Source organism: Xenopus laevis, chromosome 1L (assembly GCF_017654675.1).
Source record: "Xenopus laevis strain J_2021 chromosome 1L, Xenopus_laevis_v10.1, whole genome shotgun sequence".
Taxonomy (NCBI): Eukaryota; Metazoa; Chordata; class Amphibia; order Anura; family Pipidae; genus Xenopus; species Xenopus laevis.
Window position 1 is genome coordinate 173478476 of NC_054371.1, and position 27257 is coordinate 173505732.

General features: G+C 35.8%; 1 protein-coding gene across 1 annotated transcript in view; it reads right to left on the minus strand.

Moving 5' to 3' along the window:
* The window catches only part of LOC108716396 (transmembrane protein 132B), a 313047-nt gene that overhangs the window by 83159 nt on the left and 202631 nt on the right, over positions 1 to 27257 (minus strand). The window contains exon 4 of the mRNA XM_018262490.2: positions 18727 to 18913. Within this exon, the coding sequence (XP_018117979.1) occupies positions 18727 to 18913 (187 nt within the window). The remainder of the gene's footprint in view (positions 1 to 18726; positions 18914 to 27257) is intronic.

Genomic DNA, 27257 nt, shown 5'->3' on the forward strand with positions numbered 1-27257 from the left:
ACCCAAAACTGCATTACATAAGCAAGGTGAGCTTTAGCAGACACTAATAGCATAGAATTGCAATGTCAGTTAACTACAATAATCTCTGAAACGGTTTAACTTCTCAGTTAAAGAGTCCCACAACACAATACCAATTAGCATATAAATAACATTCTGTTTTCCAAATGGAACCACCTAAAAAGACAGATATGTTTTTTACAAAGAGAAGGCCATGTGTCTGGGAAGAAAGAAGTTTGTTAAATGGAAATGCAGGTAAGGAAGGAAGCAGTTCATAAACATTATGAACATTATAGAGCTATACACTACAAAAGACAGAACTTGTTGTCCTCCTCACAGATGGAAGGATGGAAGGATGGTCCTTGGAAAATGGTATTGCCATTTCAAAATTTAAAATGTGTTAAGATGAAATAACACTGCAAATAGGTGCCCGAGATACAAAGGGCCACTGCACTCCGGGGTCTGGTGTTTTATAAGCAAGTTGAGCTCGTCTTGGATGAGAGAATAGAACCCTTTGTTGCATTCAGTCATATAATGTCCACATGCACAAACAGTCACAAATGGACAAAGTTCATCTTTATAAAGAATATAACATGTTTTTTTCTCAGGATACCTTACCTTATCTGTGAAAACGAATGCAGCAAAAAGTGCAAGACAAATTCAATGGCATTCATACAATTAAAGAAAAGTCAAGTTTACCTAACTTTCTTTAAGCTATCCAATTTGACTGTATAAAGCTGTGTGCAATTTGAATATGACATGGTAATACATTCTAATTGTGTATTTCATTCAATATATCAATTTGAATATGAGATAAGCCCTGTGTTTTGGCACTCCATTTATCATTATGCACACTTATGCTAGGCAGTGATGATAGACAGGCAAAGCATTACTTTTCTTAATCAAGTGCACGACATTCACTCCAGTCATTAGGTGTAAAATGACTCTCTAGTCTCAGCACTTGCTCACCCCCAGCTCATTATAATGATTGCACTGCAGTGAAAGGCTGAAGATGCTGCCTGTGTACACTGGCACATGTAGCAATAATCAGAGACATAGGTTCAAAATAAGTCCTGCATTTTAAAGACTAAATTAATACTGAAAAAAAGAAAAGAGAACTCAACACTACCATTTAAAAGCAGGTATGGGATCTGTTATCTGGAATGCTTGGAAACTTGGGGTTTTCAGATATAGGTTCTCACTGTAATTTGACCATGCCTTAAGCCTACTAAAAACATCAAAAAGAAACAATTTAATTGTTTTGCCACCAATATGGCAATATGCAGCTTATCCACCATCAAAAACAAGGTACTGTTTTATTATTGAAAAATGTGTATAAAAATACTTTTCTTAAAATGGACCTTGTGAGGGTTGGACTAAGAAATAACTCGGAAACAGGTTTCTGGATAATATATCCCATACCTGTAATATTGTGATTTTATACTTTATCTTCTTGTCTGACGTTTTGGCACAGTCTTGTTCAATTTGGCCCAAGAAACTAACAACGGGGAAACAAACCCTAAGAATATTGGTGGTAGAAAAGAGTAAAGGTTTAAGCAGGGTCTTGAAATGAATGTACAGTATGTTTCTGAAGCAGGTAATTTTCTGGGTGTTTTGGGGAGCCTGGAGTTGGTAACTATCAGAGGGAGTGCTGTGGCAGGGGAGTGGAGTCGATTGAGTGGAGTTGTTGTAAGAGTGTGGATCAGGAAGTTGGTACTGTCTGGGGAGGGTACATGTAGCACCTGGCCAAGTAGTGTTGCCTTTATTGCCAGTTAGTACTTTCCCCAGCACTGCATGCAACTCTCAGAGACTTTCATATTACTGTCAAAGGTCGTTGAACCTTGGTAATACCCCCATGTTTTGTTTGTTTTGTTTTTTTGCTGGTTGGTGCAGTGGAAAAGTCAGCCAATATATATTACTAAATTATTTTAAACACCAACATTTTAAAAGCACATAACCTGGGAAACTCTAATGGTTTCAATGAGATTTTCTCTGTTTTCCCAACTTAATTCTCTTCAAGTTAAATGGAGCATTAAGTTTCGGAAACCAGAGGCAAATCATATATCTATCAATGAACAACCTGCAATAGCCTTTTAGCTGGTTCTTTCTGATTGATTTCACTCCATTTGGCCTACTAGATAACCTTTTCTTTGTTAAATGTCATTCTTCACCTAATGAACCCTGCATAAGTCTTGCAAAGGCAGACATTCGTCATGGATTTACGAGGCGTTTCTCAGCATGCCTTGAATTATTTCCCACTCACAGTATATCGCCCACTCTTGAAACAGCTTCTTATCCAGCAATGCAACTCAAACATCGCAAACAGAAATGATTGCAGGATGTTCCAGTGCTCTCTAATGAATCTTGTTATTAAAGATATGTATAAGACATTGAACATATGTACACAACAGTAGTGGTCAAGATTACAAAAATGCACATTGCACAATCTTGTTGAAAGTTTATATTACACATGGGAATTTGGTTGTTATTATGCCAATACTTCCCCTTTACTACCCTCTAAGCCAGTGATCCCCAACCAGTGGATCGGGAGTAACATGTTGCTCACCAACACTTTGGATGTTGCTCCCAGTGGCCTCAATGGTGCTTAATTTTTAATTCCTATCTTGGAGCCCTTATTTGGCATCTCCACAGACTTTTTTCATGTTGCTCCCCAACTCTTTTTACATTAGAATGTGACTCATTGTTAAAAAAAAAAAAGGCTGGGGACCCCTGCTCTGAGTTGTTAACTTTCTGGAACAGGACTGATAATTCATAGATTTCATATTTCATATTTTAACTCTAATGAATTCTGCAGCTCATTTGGGCATCTTCTACTGGGGACAATGATAATTACCCAATACCTGTGAGTGTGATCACTAAAGCAGTATAAATGGGGGGCATTTACTATACTCCTGGGCAGAAGTGCAAGACTGCTAAGGGGAGCAAGATATCCTACACGCCTTTCCCCTCCCTCAACTCATTAACACAGTCTTGCCGGATACCGGCAGCGCCAAATTCATGGGGGGGGGGGCACAGAAACCTTTGGCAAATTCTCAAGAAAGAAATGCATAAACAGTACTTTGCACACTGTCTTTCAGTAGATAGATCAAATAATCATGATTCATCCCCACTTAGCCCTTTTTTAATATGGGGAGGACCAGGGATTAGAGGAGCTGGGAGGGGTTCAATCTTTTTTCATCACAATCAACCCCAATGTGTTGAGTCAGAAGCCAGTGTCAGTGCAAAAAAAGCAGATATTGGCACTGTACAAATATGTATGAGAAACCCCCTTGGGCTGGAATTCCAAATGAGCACACCTAGAGGAGAACGGACTTCCACTACATTGTTTCAAGAATCAGAACCAATAACAACGTAGATAAGCTAGATACTTGCAAAATGTTCAGTTCTATATAAATGTAAGCGGCTTCCTAAATAATCATGCACTACTCTACACAAGAATGCAGAAATAATGACATTTTGTTCTTTGCAATGGGTTTTAATCAAAGCCAGCTATTTAAGTAATCAAATCTACTTCCAACCTACTTAAGAAGCATTTATTTGTTGAAAAGTTCTCACAGTCAGTAATATGAACATGTCCAGCTCTTTTCAAAGCACAATCCAGCAGAGGAAACATTAACACACACACAATGTTCCTACTGTCACGTAACAGTGTTCAAACGCAGCACACAAATGGATTACACTCCTGCCAAAATACTCAAAATACTCTTTGATGGATTGGCCAGACAATGGCTAAGTTGGTGATGCATTATAAATATTAATGGCCTTGATAGACCATTTAAAAAAATGTCATGTCACAAAGTCCCATTGAAAACTGTTTTTAGCCAACGTGAATGCATTATTCATGTTATGTATCGTTTGCAACAAAATCCAGTCAAATGTATGCTATAGGCTGCAGTGACTGGCTCTTCGTGGCCCCAGCCTATACAGCCATAATGTCCCTCTCTCTTTTCTATTAAAGGGGTAGTGCACCATTATGTTAAATACAGTAGGATATTGGATGTCCTGCAACTTGTGATTGGTCTTCATGGGGGTTGCTGATCCTGGCAGCCAAATATCTATTGCTTTTTGGGGCTACCGTTATTGTTAGGTTTTCAATTATTTATTACTTTTATTACTTTTTTCAACCCACCTTAACTATGTAACGACAATGTTACAGGTATCTGATTGTCTGCACTAGAAGTAAAGTAAAGCACTGTAGTGATGAAAATGATTATAAAAGGAAAGTAACAGATGTAAATTTAAAGGGGACCTGTCACCATAAGAAATAATTCCAAATCCTATATTATCATGTTAGAAAAGCAAGATAAACTTTACTTGCACTACATAAATTATTTCAGTTTTGTTCCCTTTAATCTGGAAAAGAACAATCACAGCAAGCGGGCAGGTGCCATTTTGTAAAGCTAGGCAAGCTTTGCATTATCCCAAAATCTTGTTTATGCGCCACAATCGGGGACCTGATGCACATGCCCATGCACTGGTTACAAAATTAGATGGTAAGGAAGGAGTGGGAATGTGGGGAGAGCAGTGATATCTAGGAAATGCAGAATGGAAAGTGATAGCAATTGTATGCCTCGCCTCTATGGCTAAGGCATAGAGGTGGGGCAGGCAAAACATGATTGACAGCTGATATATTTAAGTGCATTTATAACGGGTATGGATCATTTAATAAAATAAAATAATTTGGGTTCCATGTTTAATTTGAAAAGGACTTTTATTATACAGCGTTTTATGTCTGGGTGACAGGTCCGCTATAAAGGATAAGGAAAGGCCAATTTATTGAGGGTGCCAATGGGGGTGTTAGGAACCCTCAGTGAATTCAATAACATTTTTTCCCTAAGCCAGTGTTCCTTAGAAAATACAAATCACCAGCCTGGGAAGAAAGTAGATCAGCCCTGTGCTGCCATCTTACTTACCTTTCCTAGGCTTTATCTGTATCTTTATCTGGAGGATTGCTCTTTGAGTGCCTGCTCTACAAACGAATACGGTGATGTCAGTTCCATCAAGCTGAAGGCTCAGGGCAGAACACCTGGGCCTCCTCATACATGTGGTGAGTCCCCAAAAAATTATTTTGATGCTATTTATCAGAATATACCTATGTTAATTTGGGATTTAGCAGTTTGGGTATCAGTCCTTAACTGTTTCTGTAACTTGTAAATAGACTACTGAAAGCATCCCTATTATTACTAACGCCACCATTTTTCTCAAATTTATAAAAAATCCAACTGGATTGTTTATAAATATGTCACCTTAATGTCACCCAGATGTAGTGGTTATATATATGTGTATATATCTTCTTGGTTCTTCAATATCTTCTTGGTACTAATTAATTTGCAATTATTATTATGCAAGTAATTAGACTATACTTGTTTCTTTATGTACACAGTATATTGTATAATTATATTCTGCAAATGAACATATTAAAACATATTATTTTATACAAAAAACTCGTGTTCCAATGTGATGGTGCTCCCACTAGCCACTTTAGCACAGTGCCAATTGTGTAAACAATTAACATGACAAACTTTAATGGCTGTTCTGCATAATAAAATAGATGAAATAAATATGCCTTGGGCTCCCACTAGCATATTAGTAATGCTGCTCCAACACAAACAAGCCACAGAAGACCTTGTATGTGGAGCTGGGAGCTTGATGCCATGACCCATACAATAATTAGCTGTTCCGGCTTTCACTTTGTTTCACTTTTTCGCTACTTGGTCATAAATATTCCACAAGTAGAATTCAATTCTCAGGAGCAGAACTGAAGCTGTTTTATTACCAATCATTTTTGCATTAACTCCTGTGCAGCCAGGGGTGCAAAAATTGACAGAAATACGTAAAAATAGCTGAAAGCTCACATATTGTCATGCACTGCAGAAAGTATATCAGTACTAGTTGTCTCTTTAGCCATCATCTAATACAAGAACATTAGCTTCTTTCTTGTTTATTAAAAAGAATGAATGTGTCCCAAGTGTGTGTTTTCTTGGAGAACTGCATATAGCACTCTACATGAATAAATCAGGCACTTGTTCTATACTAAATCCTACCCTTCAAAAATACAACCTGCACCGAGCAAGCCACCTGATTCTGTCATATTCATTGTATATTTATTAAATGGTTACTTCACCTTCAGAAAATAATGCCTTTTTCCAATTGCTTTTAATTTTTTCGTAGGTTTTCTCAGATTTAGAGTTTAAAAAAATCAGTTAATTAGATTTCCCTCCCCTTTTGCCCTGCGGTGTAAAAATAACATACATTAGGGAGGGCACACCACAAAAATCAGAGAACATGTAACAGAAACATATAAAACACGTGCAATACCAATAGCACACTGTGCTACACACAAGGGAGTTGTTCACCTTTAAATTAACTATTAGTATGATGTAGATATTGCTATTCTAAGACAATTTGGAATTTGTCATATTTTTTCCAGTTATTTGGCAGTTATTTGGTTTTTTGTCAGCCACTCACCCAGTTTGCTATTTCAGCTGCATGTGGTTGCCAATAGTGATGGGCGAATTTGGGGCGGCATCCAAAAAAACAGACGGCGTCCATTTTTTTTTGATGCCGGCGAATTTTCGCTGGCAAATTTTTCATCAGTTTCGCGGATGTATTCGCCGGCGGCAAATCACAGGAATTACCGGAAGTTCGCGCCTGGCGAATAAATTCGCCCATCACTAGTTGCCAGGGTCTTATTTACCATAGCAACTAGGTAGTGGTTTGAATGAGAGACGTGAATAGGAGAGGTCCTGCATAGAAAGATAAATAACAAAAAGTAACAAAAGCAATACAATTGTAGCCTCACAGGGCAATAGTATTTTAGCTGAAGCAATCAGCTCCCCCCCCATTGGAAAGTTGGAATTTGAAAGAGTCAAAATAGGAAGACAAATAATTCAAAAACTATAAAAAATGAATAATAAAAACCAATGGCAAAGTTGCAAGGAATAGGATATTCTATAAAATATTAAAGGTTAACTTCAAGCTGGCCCACCCCTTTGAGTTGCACTTTTAAGAGTAATCACCATGTTTTTTGGCCACAATGCATGTTTTTCCCATGATTCCAGTGTAATTGTGATCACCAGGGGGTGATAGGTCTGATGCAATTGCAGCCGTTGTGTCGAAATTTACACAGTTGCACTTAAACTGAAAATGGATGAATTGAAATGAAAATTCGAGGTCAGGCATCCAGCACGACAGTGACATGTCAGCCCAATCCTTTTGGCAAAACTGCACTGTAGTGATTGGATATTGGAGGAGATAGTAGCGCCATGACTCTTACTATGTATGTCATATAAGTTGTACATTTTGGGGGTTATTTACTAAAATCCAAATTTATCTCATTGCCCCAATAAAAAAAACTCAGCCAAGCTCCCATGCCCAATTTTGCCTTATTTATAAAAAAAATTAACTCGATTTAATTGGATAGGTAAAAACCTCAAAAAAAAATCAAAGCGAAAACCCGGAATCATACAATTTTTTCAGGCTTTTCTTTTGAAAAGCTTGATGTTTTTTGAGTTTTTGCCCGAAAACCCCCAAAAATTTTGGATTTTTAGGCTAAACCCAGTGTCTGGGATAGGTGCCTCTCCCATTGACTTATACAGGACCTCCACAGGTCTGAGATAGAGGATTATCGATTCAGGCTATTAATAAATCTTGAAAAATTTTAGGTTTTTTTTCTCTCCCCAAAAAGCCTGACCAGAAAAATTTAAGGTGTAATAAATACCCCCTAAATGTCAGTAATAGCAGAATTACCAATGCACAGCGATACATAGAAATTCTAGATATAATGTATACCTAACCACTGATTAATGTTATGGAAGAATAGTAATACCAATCCCTATAGGTATAGTACATCTATTGTATCATTGAAACATTGGCCATAAAGAAGAAATGTAATTTTTCTACCAAAAATAGAAGGAATTATAAATAGTTGTATAAGAATAGAAAAAAAAGCTTCCCTTTTCCAAAAGCAGACTATGGTAAATAAATAAATGACTCAGATACGAACATTCCCATAAGTAATGCAGAATGGCTTGGAAAGGTCGGCATCAGGGTCAGAGTTGATCCAAGTGAGACAAGCTGAATAGTTCTGTAAAATGCCATCTGACTGTGAATTCTTAAACAGCTGGATTTTGCACAATACCCAGAGCATGCTGATATGCAAAGAATTAACAAAGCATTAATCAAGGGTAAATGAGGGATGGGATTAGTGAACATTGAAAGGCTATACTGTATCATCAGGGTACAAACCTCAATCATTAAAACCTATATTTCAGTTAATAATGAGTAAAACTGGTTCCAGCTGCATGCAATTTCAGGTTTAAAATACTATGCGTAGCTTGCATACGGGCTTGTTAAAAAAAAAATCAAATTAAACACAGTCATTTCAAGTTAATACAGATATAAAACCAACAATAGCTGTGATAAAAATTTTAATTTAGACTTTTGTAATTGTATCCATTTTTGTACTGTATTTGCATTTTAGAGAGTTAAGAGTTTTGTTACTTTTTAAAATTTGAAAATATTTAAAGTAGACCCAAAAACAAAAATAATAACCCTAAACAGCTCCCAGTGTTTAACCATGGGGCAGAGGCTCAACACAAATTGTGCAGTTGTACTTGTAGAGTTCTCTTCTACTAATATCCCTTTATTTAAAGTGATATTGACACCAGGGATGGGTTTCCTTTTGTCTGCATCCAAGACTTCCAGATGAGCTGTGGACCAGAGTACTAGGGTGATCAGCCTCACAAATTGGCCCAGACAGACACCCATGGGGTCCAATATACACAGCACTCGACTGGAGGTTGATCCTCATTATTACTAATAACATCAATCCAACTTCTGGTGCTCTGTGATGAGTCCAGTCTGGATTATTATTTTCTGGACATTTGTTAGAAATTCAATACGTTGAAGTCCATATGGCTTTAAGAGCTTCTACCTTCAGACCAAGTAAGTGGTAAAAGTATATTTCAGTACAGGTATGGGACCTGTTATCCAGAATGCTTGAGGCCTGGGGTTTTCCGGATAAGGAATATTTCTGTAATTTGGATCTTCATACCTTATGTCTACTAGAAAATAATTTAAACATTAAATAAATGCAATAAATTCTAAAGTTATTTGTAAATTTGTAATGAAGGCATTGACTGTCTAGTTGTTTATATTCTCTGCATTAACAGGTATGGGACCTGTTATCCAGAATGTTCGGGACCTGGGGTTTTCTGGATAATGGATCTTTCTGTAATTTGAATCTTCATACCTTAAGTCTACTATAAAATCATTTAAACATTAAATATGACAGTAGGCTGGTTTTGCTTCCATTAAGGAATAATTATATCTTAGTTTTATCAAGTACAAGGTACTATTTTATTTGGATTATTTGGATAAAATGGAGTTTATGGTTAGTGATAGGCGAATCTGTGCCGAAAAATCTGCAAAACGCATTGAAGTCAATGGGCTTCCTAATAATTTTGACGCGTGACAATCTTATGCGTGCATCAATTTGTTTTTGACCACCGAAGTTTCGTAAATTAATTCGCTTGTGACGAAATGCGGGAATTTGCTGTGAATTCATGTCTGGTGAATTTATTCACCCATCACTATTTATGGGAGATGGCCTTTCTGTAATTCAGAGCTTTCTGGATAATGGATTTCTGGATAACTGTTTCCATACCTGTACTGCTCTTTCTAAATGCCCATCAAAAGTATTCCTCAAGCCAACAAACACAAGGTGCTCCTCTATCATGTACAGTAACTAAATAACTCTAATTCAGTATTTACATAGTTCATTTACTTCATTGTCTAAGCATTTAGCATTGCATTGCTCTGATTCACATCACAGACCTCTGAGACATTAGAGGTAGCAATGGCAATACAGTAAGTGGAAAACAGACCCAACTCCTTACAAAGTTAAAGATGCATTTTTGTTGGATTTAGTTACAGTGCTTCTCTTTTAACGTATTTTTCTCATACCCAATGAAGCTCATTTAATAAACACTGGGTGAACCAGTACAGTAAGTCACCATGACCAATCAGGAATATACTTTTATAGCTACAGTAGACATATCAAAGCTTACTACTAATTGATTGCCCTGGAGGTGCAGACAGCTGCAGTCAATAGCAATGGAGTGAATCTGTTAATAATCTGTGCATAATATCTAGAAGGAGATCTCTCAAGTCTGATTATGTTTTGATAACCCCATTATACTTAAATGTACCGGACTTTTTTAAAAACAGGTGGAGGTGGAATAGAATTCCATAATATGTTTAAGGGGGTTATTTACTAAACTCCGAATGCAGAAGTTTTCGGAGTTTTCATGAAAATTACAAAAATAGCGTGAAAATCGGATGAAAAAGTCCAAAAAATTTGTGAAAATCTTATTTTTTTCCCGCAAAGCAAATGTTCGGGAAGATGTAATAATAAATAAGCGTACAAAAACCCGAGAGGATTTGATGAGAGTTTGTAGCAGAAAATATTGAGATAAATTCGGACTTTGATAAATAACCCCCTAAATGTACGGTATTATGATCAGTCTTTTTTTTCTGTTTATTTTAGTACAAAAAAATAGATCATCATTTCAATGTGCATGTACCCTCCTCAAAACAGGCATTTCTATGGTGTCCAAGACCTAGTCCTGGTATGTATTCTGTATCCTTTAAGGGGTTGTTCAGCATTGAGTTAACTTTTAGTATGGTGTAGAGAGCAATTTGCTAATTTTTATAATTTTGGGGGTTTCGTGTTATTTAGCTTTTTATTCAGCAATAAAGTTGCTAGGGTCCAAATTACCCTAGCAACCATGCATTGATTTGAATAAGAGACTGGAATATGAATAGGAAAGGGCATTAATAGAAAGATGAGTAATAGAAAGCAGCAATAACAATACATATGTAGCATTACAGAGCATCTGTTTTTTTAGATGGGGTCACTGACCCCATTTAAAAGCTGGAAAGAGTCAGAAGAAGGCAAAGCAAATGTTCGGGAAGATGTAATAATAAATAAGCGTACAAAAACCCGAGAGGATTTGATGAGAGTTTGTAGCAGAAAATATTGAGATAAATTCGGACTTTGATAAATAACCCCCTAAATGTACGGTATTATGATCAGTCTTTTTTTTCTGTTTATTTTAGTACAAAAAAATAGATCATCATTTCAATGTGCATGTACCCTCCTCAAAACAGGCATTTCTATGGTGTCCAAGACCTAGTCCTGGTATGTATTCTGTATCCTTTAAGGGGTTGTTCAGCATTGAGTTAACTTTTAGTATGGTGTAGAGAGCAATTTGCTAATTTTTATAATTTTGGGGGTTTCGTGTTATTTAGCTTTTTATTCAGCAATAAAGTTGCTAGGGTCCAAATTACCCTAGCAACCATGCATTGATTTGAATAAGAGACTGGAATATGAATAGGAAAGGGCATTAATAGAAAGATGAGTAATAGAAAGCAGCAATAACAATACATATGTAGCATTACAGAGCATCTGTTTTTTTAGATGGGGTCACTGACCCCATTTAAAAGCTGGAAAGAGTCAGAAGAAGGCAAATAAATAAAAAACTTGTAGAAGTAGAATAATGGCCATTTGAAAAGATGCTTAGATATAGACTTTCTATAACAAACTAAAAGTCAAGTTAAGGGTGAACTACCCCTTTAAGTACAAGAGGCTATATCAGGAGTGTCCAAACTTTTTGCAATGAGGGCCAGATTTGGTGAGGTGGGGGGGCCAGCCATTCAGCCTGACATTCTTTGAACCATTAAAATTATTTAACTCGTTTAAACAAGGAATCGCCTAGACGTAGTGCAATCAGGAATCGCCTAGCAGTAATATTTGGGCACATTAGTGAAATGATCTGCCACTTGGTCTATACAGCTGCCTGTGTGCTGAAGGTGTTAGCAATAGACACGTACTGGCATGTAGTTTACTCTACTCAATGTGCCCAAATATTTCGGCTAGGCGATTCCTGATTGCACTGTGCTGGGGGGCCGCATTATTATTAATTTCATGATGGAGGCGGTGTAAATTTGAAGACGGGCCGCATTTGGCCCCCGGGCCGCACTTTGGACATGCCTGGGCTATGTGAATATCAGGTACTGGTAAAATGAAGCCCCTTCTAGGGTTTCAAGTCACTGTGAGTAATAATTCATATAACTTCACACATCCCATCAGCAATGGGCTGTGGTAAGACCATGCTGAACAGTCACACTACATTCTCTTTTACGCCTGCAGTAAACAGTTAATGTTCACAAGGGAAAAATGCTCTTTGCTGGGCAGTTTCTGTGAATGATGGCTCATTCTATTTTTATCATTTAATGAAAGGTAAATTGTAGTTTTTGACTGTGAAGAACACACTTTTTCATGTCAAATAAAAGGCCTTTCTTATTAATGCTTGAATGGTTTGTTGCCAAGGTCTAGGATTCTATTCAGCTCGTGGCAAGAAGCAAACATGCACAGGAACAGCAGACTTGTATCTCTACAAGAAGTCCTATTTTGTTATATAACAATGAAATATCAGCTGCGGCTTAACTGTGCAGGCTTTCCGACAAATGTAGGAATTATGTTCTCCAGACAAGTCCAATTTCACATACTAAACTGGAAAAATGTGTTTTCATTGTAACACCACAACAAAGGCAAATGTACTTATTCTTTATACTGGAAACTGACCACAAAGCTATGCTAAATGAATAATGGAAGTATTCAATTACTGTTTTATTTGCAGTAACCTGTCATAGCATTGGCAGCATCACTGCGTTGCTTTTCTGTTGAAAATTGTCTTTTTATAATTCTATGCCTTGTATAGCATGTCATCCTGGAGTACGTAAATGCTTAAAGGATAAGAAAACGTTTGTAATTCACATTATTTATTTTCTTTCAATTCCAAAATATTAAGGGATACATGTACTGTTAATATGAAAACATTTTGTTACAACAGCACCACCTGCTGGTCAGTTTCTGACCACCAAGTATTTAATGACATTGTCAGGAGAAAGAAAGAGGCTGCTCTGATGTTTTTCTGCTTAAGGAAAAAATAGAAAACTTTCTCACGTCTTTCCTAAGCAGAAGAACATCAGACAAGCCCTCTTTCAGCTTCTTTCTTTCTTTCTTTCTTTCTTTCTTTCTTTCTTTCTTTCTTTCTTTCTTTCTTTCTTTCTTTCTTTCTTTCTTTCTTTCTTTCTTTCTTTCTTTCTCCTGGCAGTCAGCAGGTGGTGCTGTTGTAACAAAATTCATTTATATTAACAGTACATTTATCCCTTAATATCTTGGAATTCAAACAAAATAAATAGGGAACATACACTGAAACATTTCTTACAACAGTACAATCATCTGTTTTACATTCACTTATTTTTAAGGTTTACTTATCCTTTGAGGCAGATGTTTCAACACTGTGGATCTCCCCCCCCCTTCATCGAGAAAGAGGCCAAAGTGTAAAGGGGTAACTTTAAAAATAAATTTTTTTAGAGAGTTGGGACAGTTTCTCATCCTTTTTTCATATATTCCTGGAACCATAGTAAATATATCAGTAACACAACCTAAATAAAGCAACTAATGTGTTACATGATGAGACAGGGGGATTATAGGACCCTGCTCACTTACAACTGACAGCACTGGAGAACAATTGCCACATCAGGTTGTTTTTAAAGAAATGCTAATTATTCTTTAGGGTATGTGGATATCTCATAATCCCAGATGAGTTGAACAGTCTTCTAATCCTTTGAAACCCTCCATATTAGCAATTACAGGGTATTATTTTCGAACTACTTGAAATAAATTCCGTGGACACTTTGCTGTCTTACAGTCAAGCCTTGGCAGAGTGAAACAGTAGGCAGAACATGGAATCATTTATATATGGGGTCTTGGAAAGAACAAAAGGGTGCATTTATACAGAACATACCATGGGAAAGAAAATCATTCTACTTATTGGTTGAAGGATAAATACATATTAATAGATCACCAAAACAAAAGTTTATACAACGTGTGGGGGAAAAAAAGCTTAAATAGAAAGACTGAAGTAAAGCAGAAAAAGAATAGGAGGAAACTGAGCATAAGCCAAAAAGTAGCAAAACAAAAGAAATAGTCTTTATTCCCACTCAAAGTTCTCCCCTCTCAGTGTTGTGCCTCTTATACCCCTTAAAAGGCCACTTGGTTTTAACCTTAGTTTCCATTTATGCTTATGTACTGTGTTCTTTCAGATACTCAGATGATTCCAGCTATCATTCAACTAATCTCATTTCATTGCCGGAAATTACTTCTAGGGCATTCCAGGAAAAATATTAAACGTACCTATACCCTCTGGAAAGGTTCCTAATTAGACAATCCGAGTTACACAATCTTCATAAACCTAACAAAGCTAACCTAACCTAACCTAACAATTCCTCAAACCTCAACTCTCCATAAACCTATTGATCATGTAATATTGTGACGATTATTATGCCCTAGTTAAGCTTTAATTCTACCTCCAAATCAATATATACTACTACCTATATAACAGATTGTTAATTTAACTACCTCTTCAAATTAGTCATCCAGTTCATCTAGTCTTTATACATTACATTTTAACAGATTGTTAATTTATCTCAACTATCTCTTCAACCCTTTGAATCAACTGAACTCATTGCTCCTGATTAACAGTCTTTGCATTTCTGATTAACTTGTCATTGACTACCTGTATGGTCAGAGCCTTGGAATATACTTTCTCTTTATATATTAAAGTAAAACAATCTATCTGAATGTAGATTTACACAGAAGCAATGTTCTATGCACATAATAACCTGGTTTTGTGTTAATGAATTTAGATACTCACAAATCTCTTATCAACATGAAAAATCAGCATATAAAATGTTACTTATACTGTATTAACATGCCTGTGATAGTGCTGGCTTTAGTTTTCATATGCAGATTAGTTTAGCAATCTCTTATACTTGTATAAGATTGATGATGGATTCAATCGCATGCAAATTGTCCTCTCCTGTTATTGTGCAGGTAATTATTAATAAGATGATATGACTTTTCGCTTACCATTCCTAGCCAACAAAGCTTTAAATGGCCAGTATTGCAGGCATGCTGTTTTATTCTTAATTGAAAAATAAATATTGGGCCAACATGGCTGACAGTTCTTGTATGAAATGCTTACTGTCCCATTTCATAGCAAAATGACCATACATGTGCCATACTGGGAAATCTCTTTAAGCTGCTGTGAGCTACCATATTCGACCATAAGTCCCTGGTACGGGTATTGGGCCTGTTATCCAGAATGTTCGGGACCTGTGGTTTTCCTGATACTGGATCTTTTCGTTATTTGGCTCTTCATACCTTAGGGGGCAGATTAATCAATGGTCAAATTTCGAATTTATGGGAGTTTCTAAAAACGAAATTCGAAAGAAACCCGACCAATCGAAATTTATTAAAAAATTTGAATTTTTTAAATTCAGTTGAATAGAACTGACCTGCAAACTCGAATAGAATTCAAATCTAACTCGATTCCAGTTTTTTTACAAAACAAAATTCAGATTTTCAAAAGTCCACCAAACGACTCCCGATTGTACGAGGTCCCCCATAGGCTAAAACATCAATTCGGCAGGTTTTAGATGGCGAATTGTAGAATTCTAATTCTTTAAGGGACAGTACATGATAAATGTCAAAATTCGTTTTTTGTTTTTTTTTAACTCAAATCGATTTTTGGACTATTCCCTAGTTGAATTACACTAAAAGAAACTCGAAATTTAAATTGGAAAATTCTTATTTTTCAATTCGATCCTTGATAAATCTGCGAAAACAATTTAAATATTAAATAAATCTAATAGGCTGGTTTTGCCTTCAAAACTTAATTTTATCTTAATTTGGATCAAAGTCACTGTTTTATTATTACAGAGAAAAAAGAAATCATTTTAAAAGGAACATTTCAGTGTACAAATAAAAACTGGGTAAATAGATAGGCTGTGCAAAATAAAAAAAAATTCTAATATAGTTAGTAATGCAAAACTGTAATCTATAAAGGCTGCAGTGATAGGATGTCTCACATAACAGAAAAGAACACAACTTCTTGCTTTTCAGCTCTCTAACTCTGAGTTATTATGTTAGTCATCCAGTTACTTCAGCCTTTCTAAATTACATTTTTGGTTAACTGTATTAGAAACATTTTTTATTTTGCACAGTTTATCTATTTAGCCAGTTTTTATTTTTATACTGAACAATTCCTTTAAAAACTTGGATGAATTTGAAGTCTATAGGAGACGGCCATTCCGTAATTCAGAGCTTTTAGGTAACGGATAATGGATCCCATACCTGTACATGCACATCAGTCAAGAACTCAAGCCCTTCCGATATGCTAGGTCAGTACTATTTCATGTAGAGGGCTGAATATCTGACAACTGGCACAGAATATATTAAATTATTATGTCAGTTTTTTGGCAGTCTAAAATAGAGACCCATAAAAAAGGTCCAGGTCCACATCTGGTCAACCCTAGTCTTGACTGTACTGAAATTGGGCAATAGGGCAACCACACTAACATGTTCATGTGCTATGCAGTCATTACAGAAAAGATGGAGCCAGTCACAAGCTGGGTGCATCTCTGCATGCAAAAGCCACCCACTGTATTTTCTATTTTTGTATTGTAAATTCCTTACATAAAGTATGCAACTTTGACAGATGATTATTTTTTCACAGACCCTAAGCTAATTAGCACAATTAAACATTTATAAACGCAGTTATCCAGTATTTATTAGGACAAAACTGGAGCAATTCTTAGAAAAAAAATGTTTGCTCTATGTTTATTAGCAGAGAAGAATCCACTGATTTCTACGAAATGTTTTCTGATGATAAATATGGGGTAATCATGTTGCTCCAGAATTACTGCAGCATTGTCCTCATAAACATGACTGTGTTGCCTTTTATATTGCAGTTCTTCTATAAATACAGCTCTCCCTCAGGGCTACAATTAGGGAGAATGCACAAAGCAACACAATAAGCAACAAATACATAAGAATAAAAAAATACTTTACATTTCTTAGACACCTAAGGGGTTATTTACTAAACTCAAAATGCAAAATCAAACTTTTAAAAAATCACAAATTTTTCCGATTTGTTAAACCCTGAGGATGGAAAAATCCGAATTAGAAAATCCGGCATCTCAGACCTGTCGAAGTTGCATTTAAGTCAATGGGAGAAGTCCCATTGATTTTTTGATGCGCGCTGGGTTTTCAGAGTTTTCAGGCAAAAAAAGAAATTGGAGTTTTCGTGTGAAAAAATCAGAATAAATCATCAAAATTTGATTTTTTTTCCCCGGAAATTTTTGGGAAATGTATTTTTTTTTTGGAAAATAATGAGATAAAATCAGACTTTGATAAATAACCCCCTAAGAGGCAGATTTATCAAGGGTCGAATTTCATATTCATGTGAGATAAAAACTCACATGAATCCGATTTTGCTTGAAATTCGATTGGGGAGTAATTTATTGAAAAAATCGGATTTGTTATACTTGGACAAATTTTACCGACCCAGAAACTCAAATTGAATTCCATTCGAATTTGACCAAACTGAATTCAAGTTTTTTCTTGAATTCCAAAAGTGCCAGAGTATGATAAATCACGAAAATGGAATTTGAATTTTTTTAAAAAAACTCGAATTGAGTTTGGATAATTCCCTAGTCGAATTTGACCGTTTTGACCATAAAAAAAATTTGAATTTTCAATTTGACCTTTAATAAATCTGCCCCTAAGTCTATATAAGCACCTTGTACTAGTCTAGTGTTGTTAAGCATATTGGTGATTATGACGATTTTCATTCATCCAGGTCATGGTATATCTAGTATAGGTAAATCTAAAAACAACTGGACTTGCTGAGTAATCAATGAAGAAGTTTCACTACTCATCCGAGCAACTTCTTCAGTTCAACTGACTGGTGTGGGAAATTCTCGTCATATAAACTCTTCCAATAATCCAATCACAAGGGCACATGGTAATTTTTCAAAGAGGTGACATCTGAAATTTACAGAGGTGTTGATTCTGTGTAGTTACTGTGATAGGATTATAAAATGTGTCATACAACTCCTAGAAACAGGTGTTACTTGTGAGAGTTGCATGAATGGATGTGTAAAGTGTTCTGAATCCGCCGGGGTACAGATGTTAGCAGTGTCGGACTGGGATGCCAGGGGCCCACCAGAAAACCTTAGACCGTGGGCCCACTTTCCAAACAATTACTCCTCCTCTCCTCATTCAACCTCTTTATTTTCCTTGTCTTTTATATCTACTTACTATACTCTAGTCTTCCATTATTACACATTTTTTCCCATAAAGAAATAGGGAATAACCATGAAATAGGCTAAATGGTTAAAAGCATGAGGGCCCACGGACACCTGGGCCCATCGGGAGTTTTCCCGGTATCCCTGTGGGCCAGTCCAACACTGGATGTTAGATATATTGGTATTTACCTGTTTTTTCCCCTGAATTTAGATTACAGGAGTTATACTATATTTAAGTGCATAAATGACAAAAAAATAAAATAGTATGCAGTGATTTTGCACAATTTTACCTTCACCAGAAAAAACAAAAGCAAACAAACTAAAATAGACACAAATTATTTCAGTTGTTACCATGTAGTAGTTATACATTATATATTGTATTTTGCCATATATCCTTGTAAATTTCTAAATGCTCCTTTTGTTAAGAACAATTTAGTCACTGAGACTTTTAAGTAATAAAGCGAATAATAGACAAAAGTGTTTTACCATGGCAAGAGGGACAATCCCAGCAAACGTAGTCTGGCTGACAAAGATTTCAGAGATCATCAGCTCACTGACCGAGTCTTCTTCTGGATATTCCACTTGCCACGTGATCTGCTGGGCCCCGGCCAGACCACTACTGAGGCCCATTTCAAAGTCCATTTGTAGAATTTCATACAGAGATTCATTGGTGCTGAAAGAAATCGAGAAAATGTCAACACTGGGAATAAAATGCCTGCAAACATAAATAACAGTCAATCTTCTTGGTAATGAATTAGCATGGATGTTCCATCTTCACAGCAGTGATCAAAGCATAAATCATCTAATCAATGCCTCAATAGCTCTAATTTATCACAGGTGACTCACAGGCCTTTTTTCTATACCTGTCTGAACGAAGCAATCATTCTAATTAGCGTACTTGCTATTCCTTCTTATTAGACGGCAGGCTACAGCTTCTCAGTTGGCTTTAAAACAATAGCATTTTTTTGCAAGAGAACTGTCACTAGAAAGTGAAACTAAGGGGTGTCCGGAAGGATCCCTCAAACCAAAATACAAGCAGTTTTCTGACGTTATTCCTAGGGCATAAATTAGAGTGCAAGCTCTACAGACCATAATGTGTGGTGCCAGTGAATCTTTACATCTTTATTAGTATTGCTTTTTAAGGACAGTATGTCAGGATATTATTATTAAATGCCAGTGGGAGAGCAGTAATCCCAGAACAGTATCTTAAATTCTGCAAGATGTGTGTCATTTTGCTGAAAAGGTCAAAATACAGTTTATGAAATCAGAAGCACTAAATATGCCTGAGAGGTTTTGACAGGCATGTCTAGTATTATAAAGTAGTGGCTGTTCTGCTAAGTACATCCTGTTGTTAAGTGTCAGCATTTTGCCAACACTTTTTGTTAAAAAAAATGGGATAAGCAATTGGAGTTGATGGAATTTACAAAATAGTTGTATGACAAGTTCCCATAACTTTTCTTATACAAGATATGCACAAGGAACCTAGTATTCTGTATATAGTAGCTTCGCCATTTATTTATATAGCTCCAGATATTTCAGCTTAGTTACCCCTACCTAACAATGTAAGCTTCAGATAAACAAACAATATATTCCCAACAAGAAGTAATGTATTTAAATGTCCATACAGTACATCCCCATAAAGATGCTGTCAGAAGTATTACTAATACCTTTTATTCTTTAAAAGGGTGTTCACCTTTAAGTTAAATATGTTATAGAATGGCTTATTCTAGGCAACTTTTCAATTGGCCTTCATTATTTATTTTGTTATAGTTTTTTAATTATTTTTCTTTGTCTTCTGACTCTTTCAAACTTTCAAATGGGGGTCACTGACCCCATCTAAAAAACGAATGCTCTGTAAGGCTACACATTTATTGTTATTGCTACTTTTTCACTCGTCTTTCTATTCAGGCCCTCTCTTACTCCTATTCTAGTCTCGCATTTAAATCAATGCATGGTTGCTAGGGTATTTTGGAGCCTAAAAACCAGATTGCTGACATTACAAACTGGAGAGCTGAATAATAAGATAAATAACTTAAAATATATAAAAAAAAAAAAAGAAAACCTATTGCAAATTGTCTCGGAATATCACTATCTATCTCATACTAAAAGTTAATATAAAGGTGAATAACCCTTTTAAAGGGATACTGTCATGGGAAAAGTTTTTTTTTCAAAATGAATCAGTTAATAGTGCTGCTCCAGCAAAGAGCAAACAGATTTTTTTATATTCAATTTTGAAATCTGACATGGGGCTAGACATATTGTCAATTCCCCAGCTGCCCCAAGTCATGTGACTTGTGCTCTGATAAACTTCAATCACTCTTTACTGCTGTACTGCAAGTTGGAGTGATATCACCCCCCTCCCCTTTCCCCCCCAGCAGCCAAACAAAAGAACAATGGGAAGGTAACCAGATAACAGCCCCCTAACACAAGATAACAGCTGCCTGGTAGATCTAAGAACAACACTCAATAGTAAAAACCCATGTCCCACTGAGACACATTCAGTTACATTGAGAAGTAAAAACAACAGCCTGCCAGAAAGCATTTCTCTCCTAAAGTGCAGGCACAAGTCACATGACCAGGGGCAGCTGGGAAATTGACAAAGTGTCTAGCACCATGTCAGATTTCAAAATTTAATATAAAAAAATCTGTTTGCTCTTTTGAGAAATGGATTTCATTGAAGTATTCTGCAGGAGTAGCACTATTAACTAGTGCGTTTTGAAAAAAACATGTTTTTCGATGACAGGATCCCTTTAAGTATTACCAGAATCTGCCTAACACTGAACATGCACCATGATTGTGTCTATTTATTAGTGTTGATTATAATTACTACCAACAACCGGCATCAGCACCAATGGTAATTCTATTGGGCTCATCATCATACTCATCATACTTTCATCAAAGACAGGTGAGGATGTGCAGCCAATTCATGTATAGCCTTAGAAAATCCTCTGTAATAAAATCATATAAAAACCCGCAAACATCTTAATTCTTCTTTTTTTCTTCATTATTGTCTTTAAAGCTTTTGTACTTTGCTGGAGAGAATAATAATCAACAAGAGCCAATGGGAGTTTGAATAGTGTATTGATGCTATGGTTTACTATGTGCTGTTTTGAATTCCTGACACCAGTTCCCAGGAGAAAGAGACTGACACCATTCTTTGGTTTTGGAATCATTTTCTCAAAGACTTCATCAGGCAACACGTGGGGAAGGATACACTTCTGTGAGTCTTTATTATTTTCTACCACCGTTGAAGTCACTTAACCGAACTGAGGTCTAACTTGATCTTCTGCCTCCCTACTGCCTCCGCTTTAAGACCTACTGAGGGGCATCTCATGTCTTAGCCGATTAAAAAAGACTACTTGTGTACAGTTCTTGACGCAGCTGAAGCCTGGCATCTGCCATGTTGCTGAATTCTGGAGGGAAAGTTGCATTTTGGGTAAAAACCATGCCATTTTGCATCAAATTTAGCAGTTTGTGTGAAATGCTGCTTTGGTAAATTAGTTCTATGGTCCTATAGCAAATGTGGCTCTAAGTTTCTACCTTTTCAAATGTTGACTTAGGGGGTTATTTATTAAGGATCAAATTGTGTTTTCAATGAAAATTGGAGTCTTCAAATTTCATTTTTTTGGTCAACATTCACATTTCGAATTTTCGAAATTTTCAAGTTTCTTTTTCAAAAAATTCAAAAGTTTGGAGATTTATTATACCCCGACCCTGGAAATAGCTTGAATCCTAAATTGCACCATCTAAAAACCATGCCATTTTGCATCAAATTTAGCAGTTCGTGTGAAATGCTGCTTTGGTAAATTAGTTCTATGGTCCTATAGCAAATGTGGCTCTAAGTTTCTACCTTTTCAAATGTTGACATAGGGGGTTATTTATTAAGGATCAAATTGTGTTTTCAATGAAAATTGGAGTCTTCAAATTTCATTTTTTTGGTCAACATTCACATTTTGAATTTTCAAAATTTTCAAGTTTCTTTTTCAAAAAATTCAAAAGTTTGGAGATTTATTATACCCCGACCCTGGAAATAGCTTGAATCCTAAATTGCACCATCTAAAAACCATGCCATTTTGCATCAAATTTAGCAGTTTGTGTGAAATGCTGCTTTGGTAAATTAGTTCTATGGTCCTATAGTAAATGTGGCTCTAAGTTTCTACCTTTTCAAATGTTGACTTAGGGGGTTATTTATTAAGGATCAAATTGTGTTGTAAATGAAAATTGGAGTCTTCAAATTTCATTTTTTTGGTCAACATTCACATTTTGAATTTTCAAAATTTTCAAGTTTCTTTTTCAAAAAATTCAAAAGTTTGGAGATTTATTATACCCCGCCCCTGGAAATAGCTTGAATCCTAAATTGCACCATCTAAAAACCATGCCATTTTGCATCAAATTTAGCAGTTTGTGTGAAATGCTGCTTTGGTAAATTAGTTCTATGGTCCTATAGTAAATGTGGCTCTAAGTTTCTACCTTTTCAAATGTTGACTTAGGGGGTTATTTATTAAGGATCAAATTGTGTTTTCAATGAAAATTGGAGTCTTCAAATTTCATTTTTTTGGTCAACATTCACATTTTGAATTTTCAAAATTTTCAAGTTTCTTTTTCAAAAAATTCAAAAGTTTGGAGATTTATTATACCCCGCCCCTGGAAATAGCTTGAATCCTAAATTGCACCATCTAAAAACCATGCCATTTTGCATCAAATTTAGCAGTTTGTGTGAAATGCTGCTTTGGTAAATTAGTTCTATGGTCCTATAGTAAATGTGGCTCTAAGTTTCTACCTTTTCAAATGTTGACTTAGGGGGTTATTTATTAAGGATCAAATTGTGTTTTCAATGAAAATTGGAGTCTTCAAATTTCATTTTTTTGGTCAACATTCACATTTTGAATTTTCAAAATTTTCAAGTTTCTTTTTCAAAAAATTCAAAAGTTTGGAGATTTATTATACCCCGACCCTGGAAATAGCTTGAATCCTAAATTGCACCATCTAAAACCTGTTGAGGTTGTGTAGAAGTCAATGACAGAGGTCCCTGGAACCATTTGAAGATGTAAAGAGCCTTCATGATGGTTTTTTTCTGGAGGATTTTGCTGAAAACTCGATCAATTCACACAATTTGAGCCTTTTCTCGCCTAAAACTCAACTCGAGTTTTTAGGTCATGAACCCAGAACTCGCTGATTTGAGCTTTTTGCATGTGTTTTTTTTTAAATTAGAATTCATTCGAGTTGTGAGTTCATTGGAGTTTTTTCCACGTATGCAAAACTCTAAAATTTGACTTTTGATATATAACCCGCTTAGAGTGATTACTGTCACTCCACAGTCATGTATACACAACAGAACTCCCTAATACAAGAAGAAATATTTTACTGTGATATTGATCTTTTAAGAAAAGGCTTTATGTGTAAGGCATACAAAGGTACTACTGTAAGTAAACCAGTTCTAAAATCGCTTTCCTATAAAGCAGAATGGTCTTAGAATTCCTGTGAGTGTCAATGCCCAGCTCTGAGTGACTGCGGGTGCTGGGGAAACACAAGAGCTGAGACAATGAGCCAGACATCCTTGCTGTGAAGTTTGCTATTTTAGTCTGTAACACAATGAAATATAACTAAACCATTTTGCAGGGAACAAAATCAATTCTCCAAAGACTCCGAACGGATCACTGACCTTATTTGCTAAAATAAATGAGTTCTTAGGTATGATTTAGTCGGGTGACAGGCCGTATGTAAACACCTAATGCCGGTTTGCTCAGAGTACAGGTGTGATCAGATGTTATAATTAGATGTCATTATCATTTGCTTTTTTAAAAAGAAGCAGCATGGCGTTCTGTCATGTCTCATAAGTGAGAATCTGACGGCGCTCCGGGTACAGTCTATGACAAGAACAAGGTGTTCCGGAAAACTTTTAAAAGTTCACCAGAAAGATCTATAATTTTCCCAATTATAATAACACAATAATAACCTTGTTTGCAAGTAATACGTAGATTTATTATAGTTAATGAAGATTTACAGATGTACCATTTCCTCCCTAATTAAAGGTTTAGTATTACTGGAAATCTGGCATTTCTGATACACAAGCATTGACAGAACCATGCTAGCAAGGCTCCATCTGCACATACTCTATCAAACTCTGCAACAGTGGTCATGCTGTCCCCATCAGAGCCTAATGTTTAAGATATATCAAATAGGAAGCTTCCATTGTTCTTCACAGAAAAACAGCAAGTGTGACAATCTTTATTAGGGGACAGTTCATTGTGATTTCAGCATTAGGCATCAAAATTACATCTGTGCATTATCCATTGGCAATAAGTTTGCTGTGTGTATTGACTGGCCTACAGTGGAAAGTCGGGAATTAATGCCAACTTTAAGTATGTTATAGAATGGCTAATTCTAAGCGACATTTCAATTGGCATTCATTATTTCTTTTTCATAGTTTTTATATTATTATCTTCTGACTTTTTCCAGCTTTCCAATGGGGGTCACGGACCCCATGTAAAAAAAAACAAATGCTCTGAAAGGCTACACATCAAGGGGGTTATTTATCAAAATCCAAATTTTTCTGATTATATAATTAAAAGTCCGACCAAACTAGAATCTATGATTTGACCTTTTTTATTATTAAAAAAGCTTGATTTAATTGGTTCAGGGAAAAACTCTGTAAAATCAAGCAAAAACCCGGATCATACGTTTTTTTCCCTGATTCGCTTGATTTTCTCAGGCATTTTTCTGAAAAGCTAGAATTTTTCAAATTTTTGCACCGAAAAAACCAAAATAACCGGGTTTTTGGGCTAATTCCAGCGCAGGCCACAGAAACTTCCAAAGCGGATAGAGAACTCGCTCACTGATTAATACACAACTTTGGCAGGTCTGAGATGGAGAATTTTCAGATTCAGATTTTTTTTCAGCCTCAGGGTATAATAAACTCGAAAAATTTGAGTTTTTTTCCCACTAAAAAGTCGGATTTGTATTGAAAAATTTTTTTTCGAGTTTTTACCATTCAGACTTTATTAAATAACCCCTTATTGTTATCGCTACTTTTTATTACTCAACGTTCTGTTCAGGTCTCTTATTTATATAAATGCATAGTTGCTATGGTAGTTTGGACGCTAGCAACCAGATTTCTGAAAAAAAGAGCTAAATAACTCACAAAACACAACTATAAAATTAAAACCAAGTAAATTGTCTGCATATTGCATAACTACGTCTACAGTGGTAAAAGAGCCATATAATGTTCATAAGTGACAATTACATATAAACACGTCTAAATAAAACAGTTGCTCTGCCATATGAGATCTGTTTGACATGCAAAAGGTGATCAAGTGTTAATGTGCTAGTCAAGGCTGGTATGACCTATTGAAAGACAGGCCCACATTTCCAGCAGCTGACCAGGTAATTATTTAGGGCAAATCCGCCTAAATCACTGCCTTACTTACCGCCTATTCTGCTGCATGGTTTTTCCAAAAAATGTCATGCTTTCCCTTTAAAATTCATATGCTTTTGGCCCACTTTGTAATTAAATTAAATGCATACTGCAGCCTTCCCTGGCTGCAGCCACCCTGAATGTATCTAAAATTAACCATGTATTTTTTATCAGCAACTACATTTTGAGCAGGTATTTGTATGAAATTCTCAAAAGTATTCAATCAATAATTTTTTTGCATTATAAATATAAAGAGTATGCTTCTATCCCTAGTCATACTTCTCCTGGGACTAGTTAATACAGTACTATATGCATCTCCTATAAAGGTATTACTTGCAATCCCCGGCATTTCAATCTTTTTCTCAGTGGAGAGGCTTTTGGCTTTGATTTTCTGATTATTGGAAGAAAGTACAGGTATTAACATTTTGATGTGAACTTTACATTTTGTGCATATTTAAAGAGCAGAACAGAACCTGAAAAACGTACATCTATGCAAGTGAAGGATCAGATATTGAAAATCTCACAGCCTAGTCATATAGTTGTTTTGATTAAGACTTATAGCAATTTATCAGCCTATTTAAACCATACACGTTTAGTTCAGCTACAGTTTTACCCTCTCCATAACCAGGCTTAGTGAGCAGCCTGTGGCCCCACACTTTGCAGGGAGATGCACCTTTTAATGAGAACTGTTTGAGGTTGGATGTTCTGTGTACTGTTCTACTATCTACATAGTGATATCTCATTTATGAGTAGATAGTTATTAATTACGTAGGTAAATGCAAATTATATGATTCCTGAAAATTAGTTACTGCAAATGCATCAAGGAACCAAGTCCCTTTTTACTTCACTATATTGCTTTACTCAGTGCCACAAATGGTGTTAAAATGCACCCATAAAGATTTTCTATTAGCATTTAAAAAAAAACAATACCCACCTAAAATTTCATAAAATGGCAATGATAATAGCACTAAAATTGGAAGGTATAAACTTATAAACTTGTTTTTGAGCAATATCATTTTTCAAAGCCTAAGATGAAATTGTGTTTTTAATAAATATAGTTCACTGTGCACTTCTGACTTTAATATCTTTTTCCTACTATAAACGTGTTTGCTGTGCATTGTCCTGTCAACTTCTTTGACATAAACATTCCCTCTTGCTCTCATTAGGTATTTCTTGGTAGACTGAAAGAAGTAAGAGTTTAATGTACCAGGTGGAAAACCCTGTAACTCTGATAGGCGTTAAATAACCCTACTGGTCCCACAGAGGCTACTGGAGTGCTGGTGGGCAATTAGTTGCTATTGAAACTGTTTACTGCCAATAAATGTAATACCTCTGAGATCTAGTGCCCACATATCTTAAAATAAGCCTTTTTGGAAAATAAGTCCCTGATCGTTTTTCACTTTCTTTCATTATTCCATGATTTCCATGATATATATATAAATAAATAATTTCTCTGCCCTTTCAAGGATCTTTTGCTATTACAGAGCTTTAACCAAAATGTCATTGTTTTCCATGAATCAGCCTAGGACTTCAAGACCTTTCAAATGAATAGTGTCATTGGCAATAGAAGCCAATCAGTAATTCGCATTGAATGGTTACAAGT